Source organism: Cucumis sativus, chromosome 6, assembly GCF_000004075.3.
Source record: "Cucumis sativus cultivar 9930 chromosome 6, Cucumber_9930_V3, whole genome shotgun sequence".
In the NCBI taxonomy this organism is placed as follows: Eukaryota; Viridiplantae; Streptophyta; class Magnoliopsida; order Cucurbitales; family Cucurbitaceae; genus Cucumis; species Cucumis sativus.
This window is the reverse complement of record NC_026660.2, coordinates 26,033,530-26,059,556: the sequence shown is the minus strand read 5'-3', so window position 1 is coordinate 26,059,556 and position 26,027 is coordinate 26,033,530. Positions and strand designations below refer to the sequence as shown.

Below are 26,027 nucleotides of genomic sequence, written 5' to 3'. Positions count from 1 at the left end.
AAATTTAGTAGTTTTTTCTTCTAATCGCACATATTATTTTATGTCTACGTAAATTAGATAAGGTTTGAATTTCTAGATTCTAAATGTATGAGGTATTTAATATCTTTGTTTGGAATATAAGATAATTAATTATGGAAATTAAATATTTATGATTTAATAGACAAGCCAGAACTAAATATTTACTTAATTCGATGCAAGAGATCAATTAATGTAAATCAAATTAATAATACCTTTGAATTAAATTAAGTAGTTAAAAAAAATTAAATTGGTAAAAACAGTGATAAATAATAATAATAATAATTTATATGAGATAATTAAAATAAAATAAAATATTAATTGTATATATATTAGTTCAAATTTATGAAGTCAAAATAGTGGATTCCTCCTAGATTTATTTGGACATCCAATGAATATGAAGATTCGTCTTCAATAGAATATTATATATTAAGAGATTTCTTTATTGGCTCGTTTAAGTCTTAATTCTATCGTGAAGTCTATAATAAATTTTGTTTTTAAGTTAATCTTCTTTGTCTATGAGCCTCTTAGCTTTTTTGGTCTACGAACATATTTATCTAATTATGAATTCATTAAGAACATTTTCTTTTATGAGATTACTCAAGGACTTCACACGCTACACATTGGAATCATACATCATTCATATATTTTTCTCTCGTTCTTTCACCATTCACCATTTCGCTTATTCGCATACTTTTATACAACTTATAATCAGATTGTTTCTTATGCAGAAAAGACTTTAGTTGTTCCAATAATATGACCAATATAACATATTTTGACTGGTTGATTTTTAAGAACTAGTAACCCAAAGCAATGAGTTGGTTATTAGTTCAAATTATGTATGTGTTAATTCCTTATTTATTGGTTTCAATACTAACCTTAAAAACCCAACAAGAGATGTATGCATTATTTGACATCAATCAAGCATTTTTAATGTTCATCTTCCAAGCATGTATATATTACACACTAATGCAGCAACTTATATTAAAAGAAGCCATGACAATCAGGACAACGGTGTCTCTCAATCAACTTGAAGAGATCCGACCGACCTGAGTTTCTACAGATACAATTCTACCCAAATTAAGCTCCCAAGGTTAGAAGAGAAGTAGCTCAATTTTATATCAAACAATAATTACAAAAGAAACAAGTTTATTAATCAACATCCATCTAACAAACAATTGTTATTAGTGTTAGTAGATTATCTCAACGTATTCATTCATTGTGTAAACATGTCCATGGTCATCAACAATTCTACACTATGCTCAAAACATTTCCAATACTATTCAAGTCTCCTTGATGCAAAGAAAGCAGCTATCTTGTTACTTGTGCTAACATGTATACAATGTCAATCACTTCACTAAAGAAAGATAGAAGTGAAAATGACTCGAATAACATTCCATCAAATGTAAGCAAGAATAGGATTTGTCAGAAGAGTAGTGACTCGAATAACACTAGTGCATTGATATTTCACAAGATAAGTGCAACAACTACCTAATCTAAAAGACCAATTCAACTAAAAAAAATGATACAGACCACTAAAACTTCCAACACAAAACATTGGATTATACGCGAATCAAATGGGAGATAACCCACCACAGCATTATATTTCTTATAGGAATGCAACATTACATCTTAAAGTCAAGAAAAATAAATTAGGGCCATCAACGATTAAACAAAGCAACTGTTAACAATAGATTAACCCGATGGATTAAATCTTAGGAAAATGTATTCAATTACCATTATATACTTCTTGCTCCTAACAGATCAGAAAACCATAGAAAACTGAATGCCAAAATTTTGAGCAGTTCAAACCCCATGAGAACTTAATAGATGTCATCCATAGCAGATTGCATAGATCATGTACTACAAATAAGCAAATGTAAAGAGAGGTAGCAAGCAACATTATGAATCAAACATCAAGAGTAGCTCTCATTGGAATAACAAAATGTGATTTAAAAATACCATAAAAATTAAGGCCTCTAGAGTCGACAATTATAGCCACATGTCCGAGGAAAATTTTCCTAGTATCTTAAGAACACAAAACACAATAGATAACTATGAAAGAAAATAACAGTTCTATCAAATTAAACATCACCATTTTCAAAATTAATCGACGCTCTGCATGATATCCTCGGCGGTGAACTTGGTACCCTTATCCTTGTCGGCGGCGGCGCGGCCCTTGCCTTTACGATCCAGAAGTGACTTACGGTCCTTGTCCAACCTGAGCTTCGTAATCACGACCTTCGAGGGTTTGATGCCGACGTTGACAGTGGAACCGTTAACCTTTTCCCGAGTGATGCGCTCGATGTGGATAATCCACTTCCTACGATACACCTGCACTACCTTGCCCTCACGGCCCTTGTAAGTTCCACGGACGACTTGGACCTCGTCATCCTTCCGAATCGGCATAGATCGGACGTTGTACTTTGACCGGAGGTCAGTCGAGAGAGGAGCACTCATGATAACCCGACGAACGCTGGACGGAGCCGAAAAATGAGCCTTGCGGCTCTTGCGGCGGGAACTGGAAACCCTCGGATTGTACTTCATGGCGGCCGGCGAAAATGGGAATGGGGAAGGGGGGGAAAGGGAAAGGGGATAGGAAGCCCGGGTGAATGGAAGAAACCCTAGGGTTTCTCTTCATTTTATACTTAAATTGTCAAATTAATTTGGGCCTAGCTTACTTTTAATGGGCCTTTATATGGACTATGGAACTTGCGGGCTGAAATATTTCCAATCCAGATGTTGGATCACGAAATGCATGTTAGGTTTTGTTTGCACTTGCAAAAAAAAATTAAACAAATTATAATATTTTTATTGTTTATAAAAAAATAGATGTAAATATAGTAATTAGATTTAAAATAATTAAGTATATAGTTGTATTTAAAAAATGTAAATATATCAAAATTTGTCAAAATCTATCAATGACATACTATGTAGCAAATATTGGTTTATTACAAGAATGACAAAAACAAAATTTAGCTCACATATACAAAATATAAAATGTCACAAATATCCTTATTACTAATATATACATTTGATACACCTAATATCCATCAATACACGTGATATTTCTTTATACACTTGATATAAATTTCATACTTCTTGATACCCTTTGGATTTTGATACACTTGATACTGTTTGATACACATTGTACATTTAATATAAGCATATCACACCACTGATATACAAAACTAATACAAAGTAAAATCAACATAAAAAATAAAATAAAATAATTTGAAATCAGGTTTAACTCTAAAATACGTCAAATAGAGCAAACAGTCACAAATAAAGTTAAACTACTATGATTAACAACCATTATATTTTGTATTGCAATTAATATATTATTGATAACATAAAACCAATATTAATACAATATAAATTATAAGAATTCATGGATGCATAATAGCAGTACACCCACTGCGAAACCAAAGAAAAAAAAACAATAAATAAAACTTAAAAAGTCTTCACGTGAGCGATTTGCAAATAAAAAAAATGGAAAAGATGATGATGATGGAAACTTCCTTACCAATTTAGAACACAAACTGTGTTCTACCGATCAGGAATAACAAATCGTTTTTCTCGTATAAGGAGAAAGATGATTAAGACTTTTAAACATGGGAGAAGAAATATGAACGTTGTTGAATAAACAAATTATTTTTTCCATACGAGAGAACGATTGTAGCCTTACAAAATGAAAGAATAAACAAATTATTGAATGACTTTAGTTTTAGAACAATAACAAATTTAAGACATAAAGTATTTTAAAGAGTAAGAATTTTGTGGTATTTTGCAAAATTCCAAAATAATGTATTATATTTGCTATATCATATTATCAAAAGGCGAAAAGCTACAATTTTATCTTTTATTTTAAAGGAACGTGTTAACATATTTAATACAGCAAATTTACTAGTTGGATAAGAAAGTTATGGAGTACAAAAATGTTGGGTTGGTGTACGAGTTATTGTTGTTGTTTAATTCATGTTTTTTCATAGTTCACTATACAACTCAGGTGTAAAGTTAAATTTCGGAATACTTGAATGTTTAGTTTGGCGTCACGATTTAAATATAAGTTATGAAAATTGTGTGTTGAAACTAAAGTAAATTGAAAATATCCAGTCCAAAATGAAAAGAAAAGAAAGTAGTCATTGTACTCGTTTCACCTTTTAAGTTGTAATAGCTATTAACTACTCTTACTTTCAAATTATTAGTGAGTTTAGATTACATAAGTATTTAATTTTTTAAAAAAAGTTATTCTAAAAAAACTAAAACTTTCTAAACACGTTCAAAATAAATTTCTTAGTGTATTTTAAACATTTGAAAGAAAAGTTTAAATAAAACTGAATTTTTTTAAAACTCAATCCCAAGAAATCCTAAAGTGTATTTATAATAAAAATAAAATATTTAGTAAAATCAATGGAAATGGGCGTGAATAACATAGAAAATATCAGATTTTACTTCAAATTTAAAACTTACAAATTTCATATAATTGTTAAAAGAAAAACTGGAAAGAAAATTGAAAGAGGGAACGAAAGGGAAATAGAAGGTTAATAATATGAAATATCTCACATCAACACTAAAATAAGTAAATAAGTAAATAATTAAACAATTAAATAATAATCGGGGCATAGTGTCATAATAATTAAAATAGGAGTCTAAAAAAGAATGAGACACCCACAACCCAAAAACGAGCACTGTAGGTGTTAAAAAAAGAAAGAAAAAGGTAAAAAGGCAGAAACGTGTTTCAATTTACCTTTTTACTGGCCTCAATCCGTTGGCTCTCCCATTTTTAGCCCCGCAAATATTTGCATTCTCGCACGTGCACCACCTCCCTTTTAACTTTAAACCTCTTCCTTCAAATTTCCCATTCATTCCAAAACCTCCCCTCTCCAATTCTCTTCATCTCCCCCTCTCTCTTTTTTTTTTCTCTCACTCCCGCCACGGGAAAGGCCAATGGAACCCCATTCTCCTTCCTTCGGCCTTTTCCCTGTCGCTTCACTTTCTTCTCCCACTCCCTGGACTCGCCACCAGGATAACCTTTTTGAGCACGCTCTCGTTCTGGTCCCCGATAATTCTCCTGACCGTTGGATCAAAATCGCCGCTCTTGTTCCTGGTAAATCAGCGGCCGACGTTAGATATCATTATGATGTCTTGGTTTCGGACGTACTGGATATTGACTCTGGACGAGTTGAGTTGCCCAATTATGCTGATGACTTGACGGTGGCCAAATCGTCGGAGAGGGAGAGGTCGCCGCCGTCGCCACGTCCAGTATCGGAGAAAACCTCGACGACTGAGAGGAAAAAGGGGAAACCCTGGACGAAAAAGGAACATCAGTACGTTACGTTACTTCAACTTAATTTAGCCTCTCCTATATGATTATTATTAATATTCTTTAGTACATATATAACTATTTTAAAATACCATTTTAAATAGTTTGATTTCTAAAAACTCTTTTGCCAATTCTTAATTATAATCATAGTTCAACTATTACTACCTAAATTTAAGATTTATCAAATGACGCATGAAAATTTATAGTTGTATCAAAGTTGAAACTAAGTTAAAAGCATGTGTTTATATTAGTATAACTTCCATCTCTTAATATTCAATCACTCACTTCATAATTTTTCAACTATAAAAGTAAAAGAATTATATTCAATAAAAGGTTGATGATTATATATTTTATTCAAGAGATTAGTTTAAAACTTTGTAATTGTAACTATTATTTATTAGCATTTTCATGGTAGATTTTAGCAAACACGTTTATTTATTTTTAGCATTGAAATTATTGATATTATTAAAAAATTATATATAAAATCAACTTCTTAGAACTAATAAATTTTAAGATTTATAAAAGTATTTTGATATAACGATCATAATGACAGAAATGTATGTTAACCCATTAATATTTTAAAGTGTCAATTACTTGCTAAAATTGGATGACTTATTATTATTTAACTATATAAAAATTGAAAGTTAGACAAAAAATAAATAGAAATATTTGATATGTATAAGAAAAGAAATTCAAATGAATTTTCCAAATGTGGCAGGCTGTTTTTATTAGGGCTGAAGAAATTTGGAAAGGGAGATTGGAGAAGCATTTCTAGAAATGCGGTGATTACAAGAACTCCAACTCAAGTAGCAAGTCATGCTCAAAAATATTTTCTTCGTCAAGAATCTGCCAAAAAGGATCGAAAAAGATCAAGTATTCACGATATCACCACCGTAGAAGGCAGTTTAGTAACGACGTCAACAACTGCTATCGGTCAAAGTCAACCAAGTATTTTGTCAGTGACTCAACCGCTATCGTCGTCGTTTCCACTACATATGCGACACCAATTTGCATCTTCAGGCTATTTTCCTTACCGAAGAAGTTTGTTGGATTACTAAAGCATGGAGTTATTTAATCATACGCAAACGTAGAATATATAATTGAGTATACGGTATACCATATTGTTTTTTTATAAAATACTATAGTTGTATGCAAAAGAAAATGGCAAAAGTTCACTTTATTGAGATTTTGTCGTTTTTGAATTATGTTATCCATCGGTTTTGTGTAATGATGAACGTATCAAACAAATATAAAATATATAAATACTTCGTAACTTGGTTTTATAAATTTTACGTTACTTTATTATTTTTTTTTATCTCATGTCACCACGAAATTTATTAAGATTATTGTGGTGTCTACAAATATGTTATTACAACATAAGAAAGTATTAAAACTTTGTTTTAGAAAATTTTGTGTGCAACGTAGATTGTATACATAATAAAAATAAGTAAGGGGGTTATTTTAAATTTTAAATTACCTTTTTGTATTTCTTTTGTGTATAGAATGTGAGAAGCATTAAACAAGGTTGTACCAATTATAGTCATAAATTAGACTGTATATGTAATTTTTATACTATTAGTTAGCCTATGGTAAAACTACAAGTAACTAAATCATTCCCCAATTTCATTCACCTAACTAGTTTTTATAAAGTGTGTGAATCTTTTATATATATCAATTACAAGAACGAGGAATCAAACACAATTCAAATAAAAAAAAGATGTATCAAATGTTAAATTGGTTAGTATTAAAACATGATTTGTGAGTTAATATATCTTAACGTATAAAAGATAGATTCTTAGCCCAAATCCCTAGCTCATAAGGTTGTATTTTCAAATTAGGTGATATGTTGGAATTTATTTACCCTAATTAATTTTTGTTGCCAGAAAAGACAAAACATAGTGCCAATTTGACAATTAGAATCCCAAATTTAATATGTATGGGTCTAAGAGCGGACAAAAAAATGGGCCACAAATTTCCTCCGAATCGCTCGACGCAACAAAAAATGAGTAGACAAGAGGACACGTATTCCATTTCTTTTTCCTTTGTTTCTCAAGCTAAGGAAAATTCAAAACGGGTATCGTAATTGGAATAAATTTTAAAATTTACAAAAAATATGAGAGTAAAGAGTGAACGGTAATTAAGCGGAGGATGAACAGCATTTAAGAGGAATCACATGGCCGCCATTAATACACACACCCTCCTCCACCTCCATCTTCACCCCCAATATTTAATGGTAAATGCCTATGAGAATGAACGAAACCAAATTTCATAAAGCTTCCAAATGCACACTCCCCCAAAGACCAGAGACGCGACCTTCAACGAAATGAAGGAAACAGATGATTTTACCGTTTGGCAAAACCTTCGCGCCGTCGATACAATTTATGAAGAAGATTATTATGAGTTTTCCTCCTCCTCCTCTTCCCTCTCTCCACCTCTCTCTCCGCCGCCTCCACCACCTCCCAACCATCTCTATTCCAGAGTTCGTCAATGGTAACAATCTCTCTCTCTCTCTCTCGCTCTGAGCTAGTTTTGAATTTAGGGATTGGTTTTGTTTACTTGATTTAATTTTACTTGCAATTTTTAGGTGTAATGTAACTGGAATTAAGACAGATGTTTGTATTCGAGTTAATGGGCAATGTTTTCATCTCCACAAGGTATGTTGTAAATTGTAATTTCCACACCTTTCTTGGCCTTTCGAATAATTTTTCCTGCATTATTGTTTTTTTCTTCGTTCTCTATAATGTAATGTATAAATTTATTAATTTTACTTTATTTTTTAAAAAGAAATTAACGTTGGATGCGGTTTTTTAAAAAGATAATATGATGTTTTTTTTTTAAAAAAAAAATTGTGATTGAATTATTGGTGAGAGTCAATTTTAGTAATTTAATTTTTAAGAACATGTAAAAATATACAATAAACACAGTACTCTTTGTTTTATTTTCTATTAAACACAAAAACGAAAATAGTAACATAATATAAGAAGAAAAACGATATTATTAAAATATTACATTAAGAATTAAAAAATAATAATTTAATTGAAACATGCATAAATTGTAAAATTACGGTGACATTTTATCTAATTATTATTAAATAATTTGAAATGGATTTATTTAAATGTTAACCCCAACGGGAATAAATATTATGAGCATTACTTTCTAAAACATTTTATCTAACGGTTCTATCAGCCATTTTCCCTTTGGTTGAAGAATTTTAGATTAATGATAAAATATTTAATTTAATTAAGATAGTAAACTATGAATTTTAAATGCCAATTAATATTATTTTTATGAAGCGAAAATGAGAGTGGGGTTTGGGAATTGAGAGAGATAGGAAGTGAGATGATGGTATGTTTTGCTTAAAGCATTAATTTTCATGTCCCTCATAATTACGACATTTTCTTATTGTCACAATCATTATTTTAAATAATTTGAGACAAGTGTAAATTTGGATGTAAATAACAGATACATAATTTGTCACCTCTATCATCCATTGTTCACCAATATAGTGATTAATTCTCACATTTCCATTTTTCAACATAAATATGTATAATAATGATTGAGTGATCTTTTTTAAATAGTTGTTCATTGAGATTACATAGGTATATTTATGTATAAGCTTCACCAAACCCTACACTATAATCTCAGATTTTTTCTATATATTAACTATTTAAAGTTTATTCGTCTTTTTTATCCTAAAAATTCCACTCGTTTTTTTCTCACTTTCTTTAATAGTATTCATAGACTTTTTACAAACCATTTGAATTCACAATCAAACTTCGAATAAAAAAAAATTGATTTTAAAAACATTTATAGAAAGTATGGTAAATTTAATTACCTTGGAATACGTGTTAAAAAAAACTTAGGTTTTGATAACTTAATTCAATATTATTTTTGTGAAAAAAAAGTATGTTTTTATAATTTTATTGCAACCAGTCTCATATTTATTTTTTAAAATTTTAAACTTTATTTTGAAAAAAAAGACTCTATTGTATTTTAAATTGCATTTATCTGCTTTTGTGCTATTTCATTTACTTCTCTAGCCATAGGTGTTTTTGTTGAGTAAATTTTTTTTCTTTTTCCTTGGAAAATAATAATGAATAAAGGGAGAGTTTTTATTGCGGAAACGTGTTCTTTCTCTAAACCTACTGCAACTTCCCGCGAGTAATGGTAATCCAACGGAAACATATAGTGGGGGCTTTTATCAAAGCAATTAATTGCAAATACGGTAATTTTCAAAATTCTTCTTAGGATCCTCTGGCATCCAAATCATCATATTTAAAGCGACAATTGGCCACAGCATCCGACGTTACCCTCACTCCACCGCTCAAATTAACCTCCAAAATATTCACTCTAGTCGCCGATTTTTGCTACGGTGCTCCCATCTTAATAACGCCCTTCAACGTCGCCGCACTTAGAACGGCGGCGGAGTTGCTCGAAATGTCCGACACGGAAAATAATACCAACGACGAAAACTTGGTGGACGTCACCGAAAAATACTTCCGCCGAGTGGTGGCCGTGAACCGGGATTATGCATCGGTGGTGTTCCGGTCGTGTTTGGAGCTGCTGCCGGAGGCTGAAACCATGGCGTATTTGGGTAGTAGATGTCTTGAAGCCTGGAGTTTGGAGGATGAGGGAGATAATGGAGACATTACCTGCTTTGAAGATTTCAAATGCGTGGATGTGGAGAATTTTATGGTCTTGGCTTCGTCGCTGAACCGCCGGTTTAAATGCCATGATTTAATCTACAATATCGCTCTTCTTTATCTCAAGGTAAGTTTTTTCATTCCTTCTAAATTTTTATTTTTTTAATAAACACATTCATATGCACCACAGTTTGTAAAATAACAATAATAATGATACTTTATTTATTAATTAATTTGTATAAAAATATCACAGCTTATTTGATTCATAATACATAGTAATTTATTTTGGTCTATTTGAAGCAACCCTACAAAGAGTGTGAATACAATGGTTTACAATGAAAATGGCAGGGACGTGGAGGAAAGATCACAGAAGACCAAAAGGTATTAATATGCAATTTCATAGACTGCGACAAGCTCTCCCCCAACTTACTCCTACACGCAGTTCAAAACCCACTGATGCCCCTCAGATTCGTGGTCCGCGCCATGCTAATCGAACAGCTCAATACTCGTCACTCCATTTTCTCCACCACTACGGTCGCCGCCGCAGCCACCAAACCTCTACCGCCGCGTCCTGTTCCCAAGGACCCCCTCACTCTCGGCGCAATTCTCAAGCGCGACGCCGCCGCTCGCGAGTCGGCCAAGTTAAAGGCGGCCATGCACGCCACAAATTCTCGCATACGAACCCTCGAATCCCAACTCTCCTCCATGAAGAAGAAGCTCCAAGATTCTGAGAAACAGAGGAGTTTGTCCCAGGACGCTGGCCGTGGTCGTTCCGCTAGCTTTCATTATGGTGACGAGAAGAGTAGCTGTGATAATAATAATAGCAAGGTTGTGGCTAGAGGCCAACGTGGGTCCACTTCCTTTTCTGTTTCTCGAATGAGTGCTGATTTTAAAACAGATTACTTTAAGTTTGGTGGTGGGTGCAAGCCATCCTCGGATCGTGGGTCGTCGTCGAATCATGAAGGGGCTAGGAAATCTGGGAGAAGTAGTAGTTTTGGACAGAGATTGATGAATGGGATTAAGAATGTGTTTCGGGTGTCGAGTTTAGGAGAAACAGAGAGTAAAGTTCAGAACAGAGGTGATGAAGAGGAAGGGGAAGATTTGTTTGAAGAGGAGGGAGATGATGATGGGGATGATGATATTGTTGTAATGAGAAGAAATCAGCTTTATGTTAATTAGTTGTTGGTTTATTTAGTTAAGAGCTTTTAGTTTTTTAGTGTACGTTTTCGAATTTATTCTTCCTGTTGGTTAAGGCAACTTGTACATGTACATGTAGATGTAGGATTGAACTTGGTAAGTATAGGTTCAAGGGTGAAGCTTCCTAAAAATATGAAATAATATTACAACTAATAACTGGTAAAACTCCTAAAAAATTAAAATAATGTCACTGGAGGAACTATATAGCATAGAGATAAAATTATTTACGAGTCTGGATCTAAGTTAAAGCCACACTCTTTACATCCATTTCATATTATTTTTTATTAAATTACGAAGTTCCATCAACAAAGTTTTTGGATCCACCTCTGATTTTATGGATGGATTATAGCGATTATCGATTGTTGGCTTGTCACATATAACGATGGTAGTAAACTTGTCCATCACTTGATGGATTGGCCTCGATTGATTTAGTCACTTAGGTGTCTCTGACCAACTGCACAGAAAAACAAAAGAAAAAAATGGAGGAGGAGAGGTCGAGATAAGAGTAGAATAAAACAAGAAATGGATAAATTTTATTTAAAGCAAAATAGTTATAAAAGAGATAGGAAGAGAATAGTATATTTGACCAAATATTTGTATAGATTTGTTTTTAAGACAATTAACTATTTTTATTAATTAGATTTAAACAATATTATTTGGCTTCCTACTTTTAATATCAAGTCTTGTTTTCAAAGCTCTTTTACCTTTTAACAATTAGCATAATATAAGTTTATGTGACTTGAAATCTAACTATTTTTTATTAAATAAATGTAAATAATATTTATTGGCTTCCTACTTTTAATATTAGCTTTTTAAAAGAACTATTGTTTAGTTATGTTTACTTTAGCAATTGGTATAATATAAATCTGAGATTTGAAATGTTTACTTTTTTATTAGATAAGTTTAAATATATAACTATCTCTAACATTTGCTCACTTTTGCAATAGTCTAATATAAATTTTTAAAAAATTGAATGTAGTAAAATCAATAATTGATAGACTAAATCAAACTATAGACCAAGATTTAGAACCTAATTTATTAGATTTTACTAAATTTATATATATTTAATTATTTTAAATTTATGGTTGATATTTGTATCTATTCCAAAGTAGATATATATGTTAATGGGAAGAAGGAGGAAGACTGGGTGTGAAAGGATAAACAGATGAATCAAATTGTAGCAAGGGCTTATTCACAGTGGTTATCGTGTTGTTCGAGAAAAGCAAAGAAAGTAGTAGTGGTGATTCCATTTCCAAGTGACAGCTGAGCCTCCCTCACGCACACTGCTTATGCTTTTGCTTTCCACATCCTCTTTCTGTCGTATCTCAGCCTTTTCTTCAGCTGCCACTTTCATATCAGAGTACAATTACAGGTGGATGCTCACCCATTATTTACGAAACTTCCTCCGCCACCACCTCCCACGGACCTCTTTCAACACTCTTTTCGATTTCAGTCTTGTATGTATCTTGTATCCATTGCTTTCTTGTTTTTGTATATTCCTGTCTGTTCCTGCGAATCTCTATTCGAAACTACTATTCTGTGTTTCCTGTCTCGTTTTCCTGCTTTTTTGTTTACCTTTGGCATGCTGCTTCATTGTTCAGTTCGATGGACACGTCGCAATTAACGCCACCGCTGGTTCGCATGTTCGAATATCGGCCGTTGATATTCTCATCTTTTGGGAGGTTGAAGCCTGCTAACATTGCAGTGAACAATGCCATTGGACTGGAGCGGAGTTGTGGAGGATGGCGGTTCTGTTGCGATGCTGTTCCAACTAGTTTCTTACAGCCGTTTAAAGCGGCGACGAGCATTTGCTCTGCGATTCACGGTACTTATTTTTGAAATCTCGTTGAATTCTGTTTACGAAGAATGTTAGAATTTCCTTTACCGATTCATTTTTTTAAACTTGTCTTTGAGGAAATTGGTGGTGTTGTTGTTTGAACTTCTGGAAATTATATTTGTAATCAATATCACGTAGACCTGCTTTATTTGAATTTTATTGTAACTACTGATTAGTATGTATTTCAGTTTTAGGTTTAAAACGAAATGCATTTTGGCTCGAGCTTTTTGTTCTCAATAAGTTGTAAAAATTTGTAGGTGTATGTGTCTCAAGGTTTTGCTGCTCTACCTAGCATTTTCCCGCTTTTATTACTTCCGTTCTTAGAAAATATCCGATTAATTCACCATCTTGATCATCAGTTGGGTTATTACTCGTCTTCAGTAGGTATATATGAGCCATAAAAGAAAGCTAAATCACAAAATCACGAGTTTGGTTATGGTTCCGAAAACATTGAAATAGCTCTAGCTTATGCTTATCGTTTTTTTCTTTTATTTTTTTTGTGCACACTTCTAAGACTGACATGCAAAATTAGATTTATTGGTATATTGCTTCGAATATAGTCCCGAGATTGATTTTGTAAGGTCGTGACCCATGATTCACCAGCCTTGCAATTTACTGAATTTACTTGAGTATCTCTAATTTAGTCCAACCATCTAATAATGGGGTAAGAGTTTTCTTCTTTTCATCTATCACTGAAAAGTTTGCTTTTCGTTAAAAAAAAAAAATAGGTAAAGGTTGCCATGAGACCTCAACTGGTGGGAAGTCAAAAAATATTGTATGGCACGATTGTCCTGTTGGGAAGCCTCAAAGAGAAAAGTTGCTTCAGCAGAAAGGCTGTGTCATATGGATAACTGGTCTGAGTGGTTCAGGTTAGTTCTCGTTTTCCCAACAGGTAACTTATGTTATTTACTGCTGCATTTTTAGAACCATCGTCACCATTACCATTATAATTGAATATTATTCTTTCTACGATATTTTCACCTTTATTTTGCTTAGAATTTTTTTATCCCAAACGATTCACTTATATTTTCAGTAGTGATTTAACTTTTTCGTTTCAATCCTTATTATTTTGTTTCTTTGTTAGTAAGAAGCCTGTAAGACCTACTTCACTGATCAGATTTGCAGGGCAGATCACTCGTTTCTTTTTTATTGCCCATCTGCAATTTGGATTGATATTATCCTTTTCGTGCATGTTGTCTTCAAGTTATTTACAATTACATGACTTAGCTGTTTGTTTCATATATAATGTTCCATTGAGCATGTACTTGATTAAGAGACTAAATTATTGATCCAATGGGCTAGACCCAGTTGAATTTCCTGTTTTTTCAACTTTAATCAATTCAAGCAAAAAAGGAAAGAATTAGGTTCTGAAAGAAGAAAATACAAAAGCAGAGCTGCTTGTCAGCAATCGAACATGTTTATTGTTTATATTTCGTAAGGTATGAGTAAATTTATGGTTCCTAACTAACTTTTGCTCATCATCAATCAGATTATTTTCTTTCATGAAACTGGTTTTTCATATTGTACAGTAGTTTGGTATAATTAGAGGATTGTTGTTTAAAATGCTTATGTTTAGGATGATCCTTTCACTGTAGTTACTCTCTCTCTCTCTCTCTCACCTAGGGCTCTAATTATAGGAAAAAGCACTCTGGCATGTGCATTAAGTCAAGGCTTACATGCAAGAAGAAAACTGACCTACATCCTTGATGGTGACAATATTAGGCATGGTCTAAACAGTGATCTTAGTTTTGAACCTGAAGACCGTACAGAAAACATACGGAGAATTGGTGGGTGTCCTTTTCTATTAGCTGAAAAAAATTCATTGTTGCTTTTTGTGTCTCCCAAATTTAGTGGATATTAAACCAGATGGTCTACAGGTGAGGTAGCAAGCCTCTTTGCAGATGCTGGGATTATTTGTATTGCTAGCTTAATATCTCCTTTTCGGAAGGATAGAGATGCCTGTCGTGCTTTGCTGGCAGAAGGTGATTTTATTGAGGTATGTTATTATAATTTCTGCTGTACATGTTATCAGGGCATAGTTTCATTTCTCCTTACAGAATTCGTAACTAGGACAGGGCAATAGAGTTTGACATAGATGGACGGCAATATCTTCATTGTTGACAGTATATTTATGTCATTCATTTACAGGTTTTCCTTGATGTACCACTTAATGTATGTGAAGCTCGGGATCCAAAGGGTCTCTATAAACTGTCTAGAGCAGGAAAGATACAAGGTACTACTTCGGTTTTCCCAATATTTGGCTTCACACGATTCACCCTTTTAGATTTGGCATTCCAATTGTCTTTCTCCATCTTTAATGAAATCTTTATGCTGAACTTGTCCGAAAGCATGTGGTTTATAATGATAAGCAATCATCACTCATCAAGATTCAATACTTACTTGACGGGAATAATTCTAGTTGCCAATTTCAGGGACCTAATTGACCAGATTGTCCCTTTAGTTGTATTATAACTTTATGTTTCTGTAATATTAATATATAGATTTATTGTGCTTCTATTTTTTCATTCGTGTATTTCCACAGCTGATATCATTTCTCAACTTCGAGTTGATGTTTGCATTCTATTTTCAGGATTCACAGGGATAGATGATCCATATGAAGAACCACTAAATTCTGAGGTGTGTGCTTAAAAGTTTGAACGACACACATTTTTCCTTTCTGATTTCATACTGTCAAAGGATTACATATATTCCAATGCCAACACTTAGTTTGAAGGTTTCAATTCATTGCTTATACTGCTGAAATGCATTGACTTTTGTGTTCTTCCAACTTAAACTAGTGAAGGGATCTATCATTGATCCAAAGTAACATATGCTTTGTTTAACGTTCCTTGTCAGTTTGGATAAAATCACTATCTTTCAGTTTGAATCTGTCAAGCTCAACCGTTCCCTTGATTTTAAATTGCTGTTTCTTTCTTAGTTTGATCTGTCAATTTATTTGGTCAGTCAATTTTTTTATTTTTCCCTTGCTCTTGTTTTTGTTTTAAGACCATCTGAAAAAGTTTGATTAATACTTGTTTTTTTGGCAGATTGTCTTGCAATACAAAGAAGGGATCTGCTCGTCCCCTAACGACATGGCTGAAAGAGTGATTTCATATTTAGAAGAGAGAGGGCACCTGCAAACCTAACAGGAGGAAATGTGGGACTTTCTTGTTATTGATTTGAAACAAACAGAAACTCAGTTTCGTCTAATGCAGGAGGAGATGAGTTAGTGCCTCAGCCTCTTATTTCTCACTGCTAGGAAACACCTCGTTTCCTTCAGTATCTGCTTTCCAATTCTTGGGTTATTTAGAATTCTTACCAATAAAGTTAGAAGCATGAGAAAGAGGATATGCGTGTGCTTATTATATTGTAAGTACTTTGTAACTTTTAATATTTTGTCAAGTTCATATTAAGCTTATTTAAATTCAACTTCTAGTGTCTTGATAATCAAACATGTATCATGTATTTCGCTCCAATTTGACGATACTGATTTATTTTTCAGCAATCTATTATACAAATTATGCTTAGATTGATTTTCTATGGTGAAAAGTCAAATTGAAATGGATGCTAAAGCTTTTCCCATGTGGATGGTGGTATCCAACTGGACTAAAGCTTCCCCGATCAGCATGCATTGAAGCTTTTCTTTGTTCCTAAAGATTTTATCGAGGCATTGAGTTGTGCATGCACTTATCGAAACTCTGCCTTGCTAGATTTTCCTCCAGCTTTCCTAAATGTCAGATGTTGTATGCTTTTGTTAAGGAAGAATCATTGAAGCAGGCTGTCACAATTGGCTGGTAATTTTACAATGTTGGAGGCATGCAAGAGAAACTATTGTAGTACTTTGAAACGTATCTAATAGTTATTGAAGAAACTTCTATATTTAATGTAACTGGGTATAGTGATGTCTCATTCAGTAGTTTTGGAATAGTCTTTGGGTAAAGAAAGTATGGTGGACCTATTTTAGTAGTAGTCTTCATGGAGTCTTATAATGTTCCATATGTGCCTTTCAAGGAATAAGGATATGAGGAAACTTATGGTAGTTGTCTTTTGAGGAATGCTATCATGGTCCATGGATAGATAACTCTAAACTTGCTGTGGTGGTAGTGATCTTAACAAAGTGTGTACTTTATTATTTGAGAAAAACACATTGTTGGCTTACATCATAAGATGATTTTATCTCTAATGCTCAAGAAGAGAGATGCTAATATCGAATTTGAGAATCACATCTACGAATTAAGAAAGTGTGAGTGAGAATACGAAATTAGCTCCACCTTTTAACTCAAACTCTATAATCGATGGACTTTTATGCTTGAGTAATACAAATTTGTTATTTGTAGAAAATTCTCGCAGTGTTTTAGCAGCTATGCTAAAGTTTAGACTTTTTAACACAAAATATAAACTTATAGAATTTTGCAACCTAGAATGGCAAATAAAAGTTATCATTCAGAAAGAATACAATAAGCAGTAATAAATAAGCATAATTTCTAATAAAAATACCGATTAGATTAAAAGCATTTAAAATAACATAAATTAAACTGTAAGCTTAATTTCTAGACTTTCAAGTATTTTTATGTATTTCATATTAATGTTTAGAAATTATTTGAGCTATTTTTAAATATAGAAAAATATTGTAATTTATGTGTAGAGGACTATGATAAATAATAGATTATGATATTTTATTATATTTTTATATATATATTTTTTAAAAAATTTATTTAAAATAAAATTTCAAATATTTAGATATATTTTTGGAAGTATCGAGTAGATCTTTAAACTTTTGATTTTAGATCGATCAAGTTTTTAAGTTAAGTTTTAAACTTCCAAATTTGTATTTAATAAATTCTTAAAACTTACAATTTTGTATTTGACACTCAATAAACTATTCAGCCATTGTCCACACCAAAAAATAAAGGTATAAGTCCATTTCATATATAAATAGATCAACTATCAACTACTTTTTTATAAAAGATAAAAATTAATATATCATGGACTTATTAAGTGCAAAATAAAACATCGTGGAACTAGCTAGACAAAAAAAAAAGTTAAATTAAATCTATGACCTATTAAACATATTTTAAAAAAATTAGAAATGAAATTAACTTAACCTTTTGCCTAAAAGAACATAAACATAGAAGAGTTAAAATTAACATACCATACTTGAGAGATCAAACCGACATGTCGAGTAGAATTATGTGGGAGCAGGTGGCCGTCCTCTGCTCGCGTATATTAGAATTCAGAAGACGACATGTCGGCAAAAAGGCAGATTCGGTGACCTCGTCTGGATTTTGAGTTGGTGTGGAAGGAGGAGCCCTAATTGCAGAGATTCGCCAGCTTCCTAGTTCGAAGCTCAAAGGGGCAAAGGAAGATGGGGAAGAAACAGCACAGTAAAGACCGTCTGTTTATTACGAAAACTGAATGGGCCACCGAATGGGGTGGCGCCAAATCCAAGGGCTCTCAAACCCCTTTCAAACGGCTTCCTTTCTATTGCTGCGCGTAATTCCTCATTTTTCTCTAAATCTCCACTTACTGATCATTCTTTTTCCTTTACAGAATTTTTATATTCCATGCATCTATCCTGAATTAACTAACAGTTGCAGTTTAATGGCAGGCTTACATTTACACCCTTTGAGGATCCTGTATGTACTGCGGATGGCAGCGTGTTCGAGATTATGTAAGTCTTTTAAGATTCGCAGTAATCTACTGTGTTGGGTTTTCTTTTTTTTTGTGTGTGAAAATAAGTAAATTCATTGTTCTTGACTCAGGAATATCATCCCTTATATTCGGAAGTATGGGAAAAATCCTGTTACTGGAGCTGCCCTGAAGCAGGAGGAACTAATTCCGCTGACTTTCCATAAGAACTCTGAAGGTTGGTATAGTTTTTAAACTTAACCATTTTGTTGCCTGGAGAAATCATATGAAATTCATATATTCCTGGTTTTCAAATTATTCTTTGTTTTGGTTATGGTATAGGTTTTTACCAATATGATTAGAGTTGAATGATGTGTTTTAAAGTTTAATCTTTCTATAATTCGGAATAATATGCTTTGGAAGGTCACGTTTTTTTGTTGTGGATAATCCTACTGCATTCTCACTTTGATCTAGGCGAGTTTCAATGTCCTGTACTAAACAAAGTTTTTACGGAGTTCACTCACATAGTTGCTATAAAGACCACTGGAAATGTCTTCTGCTATGAGGTATGCCATGTTATGTGGTGCTCTCATTCTCAGTGAAGTTTTCTTTCTTCTTCCTGGAGTACTTGGTGCTTGACACTCTAATTTCCTGATATTTCCACCTTATAGGCAGTTAAAGAATTAAATATCAAAACGAAAAACTGGAAGGAACTACTCACTGATGAATCATTTTGTAGGGAAGATATTATAACCATTCAGGTAAAAGGGTTCCAGAGTTTGTCCATTTCTAACTATTTCTAGACCTGATAGGAAATTTCATTTTTATGCACTTTCTCAAACTCAGTGCTGATTTTCAGAACCCTACTGCGCTCGATAGTAAGGTTCTCCTGGATTTTGATCACGTGAAAAATAGCCTGAAAGTTGATGATGAAGGTGAGCCACGAATCATTTTCCTTTTTTGTGTTAATTTTATCCTGCCTATGCTCCTTGACTCACTTTACTGACTTCCATTTTCCCCAGAACTTCAAAAAATGAAATCAGATCCAACATATAACATAAATGTGTCGGGGGACATCAAGCAGATGCTTCAGGAACTTGGAACCGAAAAAGGAAGGGAAACTGCACTTCATGGGGGAGGTGGTGGCAAAGCACAAAAAGAAAGGGCGGCTGCACTTGCTGCAATTTTAGCTGCTAGGTCGCGCATTAAAGAGAATTCCAAAGAGAATGGAAAAGGAGAGGAGAAACCTAAGCAGGCATTTAGTATTGTGGATGCTGCATCTGCCTCAGTGCATGGAAGAAGTGCAGCTGCTGCAAAAGCTGCACCAAGTGAAAAAACTGCTGCTCGAATTGCGATGCACATGGCGGGTGATAGGGCACCAGTAAATGCTAAGATGGTTAGTTGTTATCTTCCATTCATTCATATCTACAACTCATCATATGTTATTTCAACGATCAAATTGGATCTTTTTGTCCAAAAATATGATTAAATTAGAATTCAGGTACTTATAGTTATAATATTGAAGTCATGGCCAGTACTCACGGTATAATAGTTTTTATAATAATTTTTAGCATCTAAAGGATATATTAACACAAGTTGTTAACACAGGTAAAGAGTCGTTACACTACTGGTGCTGCATCCCGGTCCTTCACATCTACATCTTATGATCCTGTTACAAAAAATGAACATGAATATATCAAGGTCGAGAAAAATCCAAAGAAGAAAGGATATGTACAGTTGCATACAACACATGGAGATTTGAATATTGAACTACATTGTGATATTGCACCAAGGGCATGTGAGAATTTCATTACACTTTGTGAAAATGGTTACTACAATGGAGTTGCTTTCCATAGAAATATTAGGTAAGATGATACTGCCCACTGCAGTTTAATAATGATAATTTGATTATTTGGCATATTTACACGTTGAAGATGTGATGATGTAGGAATTTTATGATTCAAGGCGGTGATCCAACTGGTACTGGGAGAGGCGGTGAATCTATATGGGGAAAGCCCTTCAATGATGAGCTTAACTCCAAGCTGGTTCATTCTGGACGGGGCGTTGTCAGTATGGCAAATAGTGGTCCCCACACTAATGGTTCCCAGTTTTTTATTCTTTACAAATCTGCCAATCACTTAAACTTCAAGCATACTGTATTTGGCAGTGTTGTTGGTGGGTTGACTGCTTTGGCAGCAATGGAAAAGGTTCCCGTCGATGACAACGATCGGCCTCTGGTCAGTTCAATATTATTCTTGCAATTCCAAATCTTTCTTTTTTAGTGTCAATCTGATTTCCAGTACCTGTCTGTCTTTGGATGTGTTTGTATCCCCTTACTTATTTTCACTTGGACAATATTTAAGGATCCTCCAATATAAAGTTCAATTAAGTCAGTAATGTGTGTGTGTGTTAGCAATTGAGCATGTTAAGGAATACATCGACGTCTCTATGGTGTGACAGCCAAAAGTTAGTTTGTTTCTTTCCAATGTGTGGGGATTAATATCCCCTAGATGATTCAAAGTTATATCCTTCCATGATTAACCCACCACCCAACATATCTTATCTTTCTTGTGCAGGAAGAGATCAAGATAACAAACGTCGCTGTCTTTGTGAATCCATATTCAGAACCTGATGAAGAGGAAGAAAAGCAGAAAGACGAAAAGAATGTGGAGGATGAAGAAAACGTTTGTCACAACCTGATGACTTTTAGTGGGACTTATATTATTTACTTATTATGTGAAAAACTCTTTTGATGAGCTCAGATGAGTATGTTTTCATTTCAGGATAAGGTTGGGTCATGGTATAGTAACCCTGGCACCGGTGTAGCTGAAGACGGAGCTGCTGGTGGTGGTGTAGGGAAATATTTGAAAGCAAGGAATGCCCAATCCAAACCCCTTGCTGTTGATGCTAGTCTAAAACAAAATACCTCAACCAAGAAAAGAACAGCTGCAGGAGAATTCAAAGACTTCTCTTCGTGGTAAGAGTCCCATAATTGCCAATTTAGAAAAGGGCATGGATTTTTCTCATCTAGGCCTTGAGTCACTGTTCTCTTTGGTGTTAAAATCATACAAGTTATTGAAAAGAGGAGTGTAAAAAAGGGTCCCTTTGACCTATCGAGTAGAGGAATCCATATATCACCGACCACAAAAGTTCATTTCACAAACTCATCAGTTGTAGATTATGCCCCCTACCCCCGAACTCCTCCAAAACCCAAAGAGAAAGGAGAGAGAGAGAAAGGGATTTAAAGCAGAATTCAGATATGAATCCTCTTTATCCGACAGTGCTGTAAAAATCAACTGCCAGATGCAAGAAATGCTCCTCGTCTTCCAAAATTATTTGTTTTCCAAAGCTGTTTTCTCCTGTTCAACGTAAGGGTCTGGAAGTAAAGAGAGGACTGTCAAAAAATAGTCTGCCTGTTGTGAGTTAGTGAAGGAGGAGCACATTAAACTTCTCCAATTAGTCATGTTTGGATGAATGAATACTTTTCTAAGTGAGAGAGAGGTCTATATTTCCACCGTACCCAACACTGCTAAATTATTTTGTTCACAACTTTGCTGTTGATTCCGTGGAATCTTACTTTGGTCATCTTCTGTTGTTGATTGCTCTCGAGTCCCAACCTAATTTCACTCATTTTGGTCCACACAGAAGGACGTATTTTGAAGTCATTTGGTAATTCATACTTTGTTCTTGGCTGGTTGTAGGAGACGAATTATTTGTTCAGTGTTGGTAATTTATTTAGTTTTCATATAATTACCAAGCTTCAAAAGATTTACACTTTTACTTCATGTTGGTATATAGGTTTACAGATTTTACAATTTATATAAGTCACTATGATCTAGATCATAAATATGAAATTTCAGGATTTAGCAGTAGAGATGTAAACACATCTTTTGTCATATTACGACTATTTAGGCTGAAGTAGTATATCTTATACAAATGTGATCTAGACCACGGACGTGTATTTGATGGTGGAGATATGTTGGAACGGACAATTATATTTTTGTGTTTTGTTTTTCTTTTAAAAGAACTCATAAATTTTAGATTATTTTCTCTTTTCAAACAGTTGTAAATATTTGAATCCTAACAATTATCTGATATATTAATTATAGTCTTCTTTATATATATATATATATAAAACTATAAATTTTACTTATTGTGGAGTAGATAACACTAAGAATAAAAGAGAGCATTAGGAAAGTTGAAGAGTTAAAATGTAAATTCCTTAAACAAACCAAGCAGGAAATTCAAAGGTAATCTAAGCAGCAACAAAATAAAATGAATGGTTAACCAAATTTAGACCTTTTTTAGGGAAAAAAAACAGCAAGTAAAGGAACCTTAAATCAGTTTTTTTTAGGCAATGTTAAAGTAAAAGAGAGAGAGAGAGAGAGAGAGAGATAGAGATGTTTAATGCTTTTGAATTCTATTGGGGGATGTCACATTGATATGTTATTATAATAGATTGATTTTGTAGTTAGGAAGGTAAATGATAAAAATAGCTTTTGACTTTGCTCCAATGTTAAAACGTAGCTTACGCACGTAATTGCAATATATATTATAAGTTAATTAGGAATATGATAACTGGAAACTGACAAAGTTATGATGTGTTAAAAGATAGTTAGTTCAACTAATGGTGTAGCCAAAATGCTAATTAATTGTTGATCATTAAATATAATCCAGCTGATTTAGATTTTGATGATTTAATTAAACCAACCAAACCTTTCCTATCACTTTATTTGTCTTTTTCAACAGATGAAAATAATCAGTTTATTTCATGGATTTAACTGTTAAAAAGATTTATGTTCTGTTTAATTCATTATAAATTTCTCTTCTTGAAAAAATGCTTCTTGGCAATTTTCAGAATTATTTTACCATTACCGAATATTACATCTTTAATTGTAAATAATTAGTGTTATGACATTAGTTTTCATAGACAGCTAAACAGTGTCGATGAAAAATTGTAAAAAACAAATATTAATATTTTATTTCAACTCTGCATTCTTACAATTTTAAAGCAACGTGGAAGCGTTCCTTTAAATACTCTGACTTCATGCTTTAGAAAGGATGAAGAGATAGATAAATGTGGATTTATTGATATCTCTACACACACGCACAATCATTTCATCTGGGTCAGGCGGAACGAGGCGTGGGATGGTGAGTCGATGAGATTGTAAACCGGTTATGAAATATCATTCTTACTAAAGTCAACGACATATTTTTATCATTTAAAAAAAAAACGCATTTATACTAAAATATAGAGACAATTTCAAAATTGTTAAACTTTTTTACAAAATATAGCAAAATTTCATGTTATATTTTGATAATAGACACAAACTATTAGTGTCTGTCGTTACTGTATCTTATAAATATTTTGATTATCTTTTGCACGATTGAAAATAGATCAAGAAAGAAGCTAACTTTTAATTTCTTTTCCTTTAATTTATTCACAAGAAGGTTGAAAGATTGTTATTTCTTTATGAAAATTATGAACTTTTGGTTAATAATGTCAAGTGTACAATGAGACCAATAAAGGAAATAATGGCCCATCGAATAAGAAGTATAAAAAGGTGGCAAACAAAAAGGCCATTTTACTATTTTAACTTGTGATTAGATGTTTGATGAAATAATGCACCTCAAATTCAGTAAAGTAACTTCAAATTTTAACAATAGAACCAACCATTTTCATACTTATACATATTACATATTATATTTTGCAACCTAAGATTGAGTTTATTTTGACAAACGCATATAAATAAGACTTCATATGATATCGTAGTTATCACATATTGATATATTCAATAATTTAATTTCTTCTAAATTTAATATCTATTTTCGTACTTAAACAAAGATACCATTATGATCATCATCTTATGATCATGTAATTAAAATAATTATTGTAGAAGGTGACGAAATTAGAGTTGGTCGTCACTTTGATAATTAAAGATAACAAATTGAAATGCTTAATTAAGACAAAGTTTGTATCATGAGCAATGCAGTGAGATTATTTTATTGAGAAAAATGAAGTGAGATTTGTGCATTATGGTTTAATAATTGTTTTTATTTGAATGAGGTTTAAAAGTGTTTTGGGTCACAAAAGCATTATTTCAAATTAAATTTGTGAAGAAAAGTTGTTGGTTTTCTTTTTAAATTAATGTTTTTGTTGAAGAGAGGTGTCGTCAGCATGAGACTCATCCATTTGCCCATTTACTCTTCAACTAATGCAATTTCATCTTTTTCTCACTGTTTTAAATATCTTCATCTTTATTATTATTTTTGTAAAAAAAAGAGATATACTCGATAATTTTGAATTGTTTTCGATCATATTAAATTTGTAGTCACCCACAATTTAAACTCGAAATCTGGTGTCTATAAGTAAATTGAACTTTGATTGGTGGGTGTAAACTACTATTTTCTATCTATTAATAAATTTGTTATATTTTTAAATATTTAAAATAATTACTCTTATTGCTATTATTATTATTCTGTTAAATATCATTTTGGTGAACAATCCTTAATTTTGATGTGTAATTATTTACCTTGTGTGCTTTTAAATTTATAATTCAATTCAATTTCAACGTATCATAATTTAATTCATGAAAGAACTTTTTAAACTTACTTAATTATGAGTTTTGATTTTGTAATAATAACTTACCTTCTGTAATTTTACAAACAAATTTAATTAGATACTACTTTTCAAGATAAAAACTAAATCATTATCAAATTTATGAACTCAATTGTTATAGATTTGGAAGTAGATGTATTAAAATGTTTCAATTTTAAAGATATATAAAACTAAATCAAGTTAAAAAAAAAAAAAAAAATTCTCCATCACCTTAAGTAATTATTATTAATCTTGATTTTCCAACCTAGTTTGCATTTTTTTTTTCTATCAGGAAATTAAAGATGATATATTTAGTGTAACAACGTCAGTACCACTTAATACATTTAATGTGTGATTAAAGAAAAAAAAAAGTAGAGTGTGGAGAAAGTGGAGAGGAAATGAAAGAGTGTTTAACATATGGCTTAGGAAAAGGCCTTCATCAACCTCTTCTCTTATCTTCTCTACGCCATCTTCAACTCATTTAATAACAAACAACAACAATGGACCTATCAGCCAGCAACAATATCACATCTTCTTTTTCTAAATGATAAAGAATCAAATTATTATAATTACTTATATCAATGCTTTAAAAATAAATAGAGACTAAGTAGAAACAAAATTAAAACTATTAATTAGGATAAATAGAAACCAAGTCCCCATGTTTTAAAAAATGAATAACATCTCTTATATATGAAGAAGTTTGATAGGATATAGTTGAGAATCGTGTCTTTATCATACAATGACTTCTCATTTGTAAAAGTTTTCGAGTACTTTTGTGGAATT

The 26,027-nt window shown here is 32.5% G+C and overlaps 5 protein-coding genes across 6 annotated transcripts; 4 read left to right on the top strand and 1 right to left on the bottom strand.

Moving 5' to 3' along the window:
- Positions 1-1,917: 1,917 nt before the first annotated feature.
- LOC101203563 (60S ribosomal protein L26-1) lies at positions 1,918-2,643 on the bottom strand. The gene has a single exon (XM_004141814.3). The coding sequence runs from the start codon at positions 2,560-2,562 to the stop codon at positions 2,122-2,124; it is 441 nt and encodes a 146-aa protein (XP_004141862.1). The 5' UTR covers positions 2,563-2,643; the 3' UTR covers positions 1,918-2,121.
- A 2,249-nt stretch (positions 2,644-4,892) lies between these two features.
- LOC101212559 (transcription factor SRM1) lies at positions 4,893-6,569 on the top strand. Its single transcript, XM_004141936.3, has 2 exons — positions 4,893-5,345; positions 6,060-6,569. Exons 1-2 carry the CDS (start codon positions 4,966-4,968, stop codon positions 6,397-6,399), a joined length of 720 nt encoding a protein of 239 aa, XP_004141984.1. The 5' UTR covers positions 4,893-4,965; the 3' UTR covers positions 6,400-6,569.
- Positions 6,570-7,577: 1,008 nt separating this feature from the next.
- Positions 7,578-11,334, top strand: LOC101212794 (BTB/POZ domain-containing protein At3g49900). The gene is made up of 4 exons (XM_011659598.2): positions 7,578-7,831; positions 7,926-7,995; positions 9,590-10,111; positions 10,333-11,334. The coding sequence occupies exons 1-4, from the start codon at positions 7,623-7,625 to the stop codon at positions 11,161-11,163; spliced, it is 1,632 nt and encodes a 543-aa protein (XP_011657900.1). The 5' UTR covers positions 7,578-7,622; the 3' UTR covers positions 11,164-11,334.
- Positions 11,335-12,314: 980 nt separating this feature from the next.
- Positions 12,315-17,176, top strand: LOC101204217 (adenylyl-sulfate kinase 3). Of its 2 annotated transcripts, XR_004217485.1 has the most exons (9): positions 12,315-12,638; positions 12,783-13,006; positions 13,747-13,887; positions 14,656-14,805; positions 14,896-15,014; positions 15,167-15,251; positions 15,609-15,655; positions 16,066-16,387; positions 16,521-17,176. XR_004217485.1 is itself a non-coding variant. In XM_004141817.3 (8 exons), the coding sequence occupies exons 2-8, from the start codon at positions 12,787-12,789 to the stop codon at positions 16,162-16,164; spliced, it is 861 nt and encodes a 286-aa protein (XP_004141865.1). In that variant the 5' UTR covers positions 12,315-12,638; positions 12,783-12,786; the 3' UTR covers positions 16,165-17,057. The 2 variants fall into 2 exon arrangements, 1 of the variants encoding a protein (XP_004141865.1); XM_004141817.3 differs by having other exon boundaries at positions 16,066-17,057.
- A 1,088-nt stretch (positions 17,177-18,264) lies between these two features.
- Positions 18,265-22,426, top strand: LOC101204462 (peptidyl-prolyl cis-trans isomerase CYP65). The gene is made up of 11 exons (XM_004141818.3): positions 18,265-18,511; positions 18,627-18,689; positions 18,781-18,884; positions 19,121-19,212; positions 19,318-19,407; positions 19,506-19,581; positions 19,669-20,042; positions 20,255-20,511; positions 20,595-20,883; positions 21,223-21,330; positions 21,430-22,426. The coding sequence occupies exons 1-11, from the start codon at positions 18,384-18,386 to the stop codon at positions 21,625-21,627; spliced, it is 1,779 nt and encodes a 592-aa protein (XP_004141866.2). The 5' UTR covers positions 18,265-18,383; the 3' UTR covers positions 21,628-22,426.
- Positions 22,427-26,027: the final 3,601 nt, after the last annotated feature.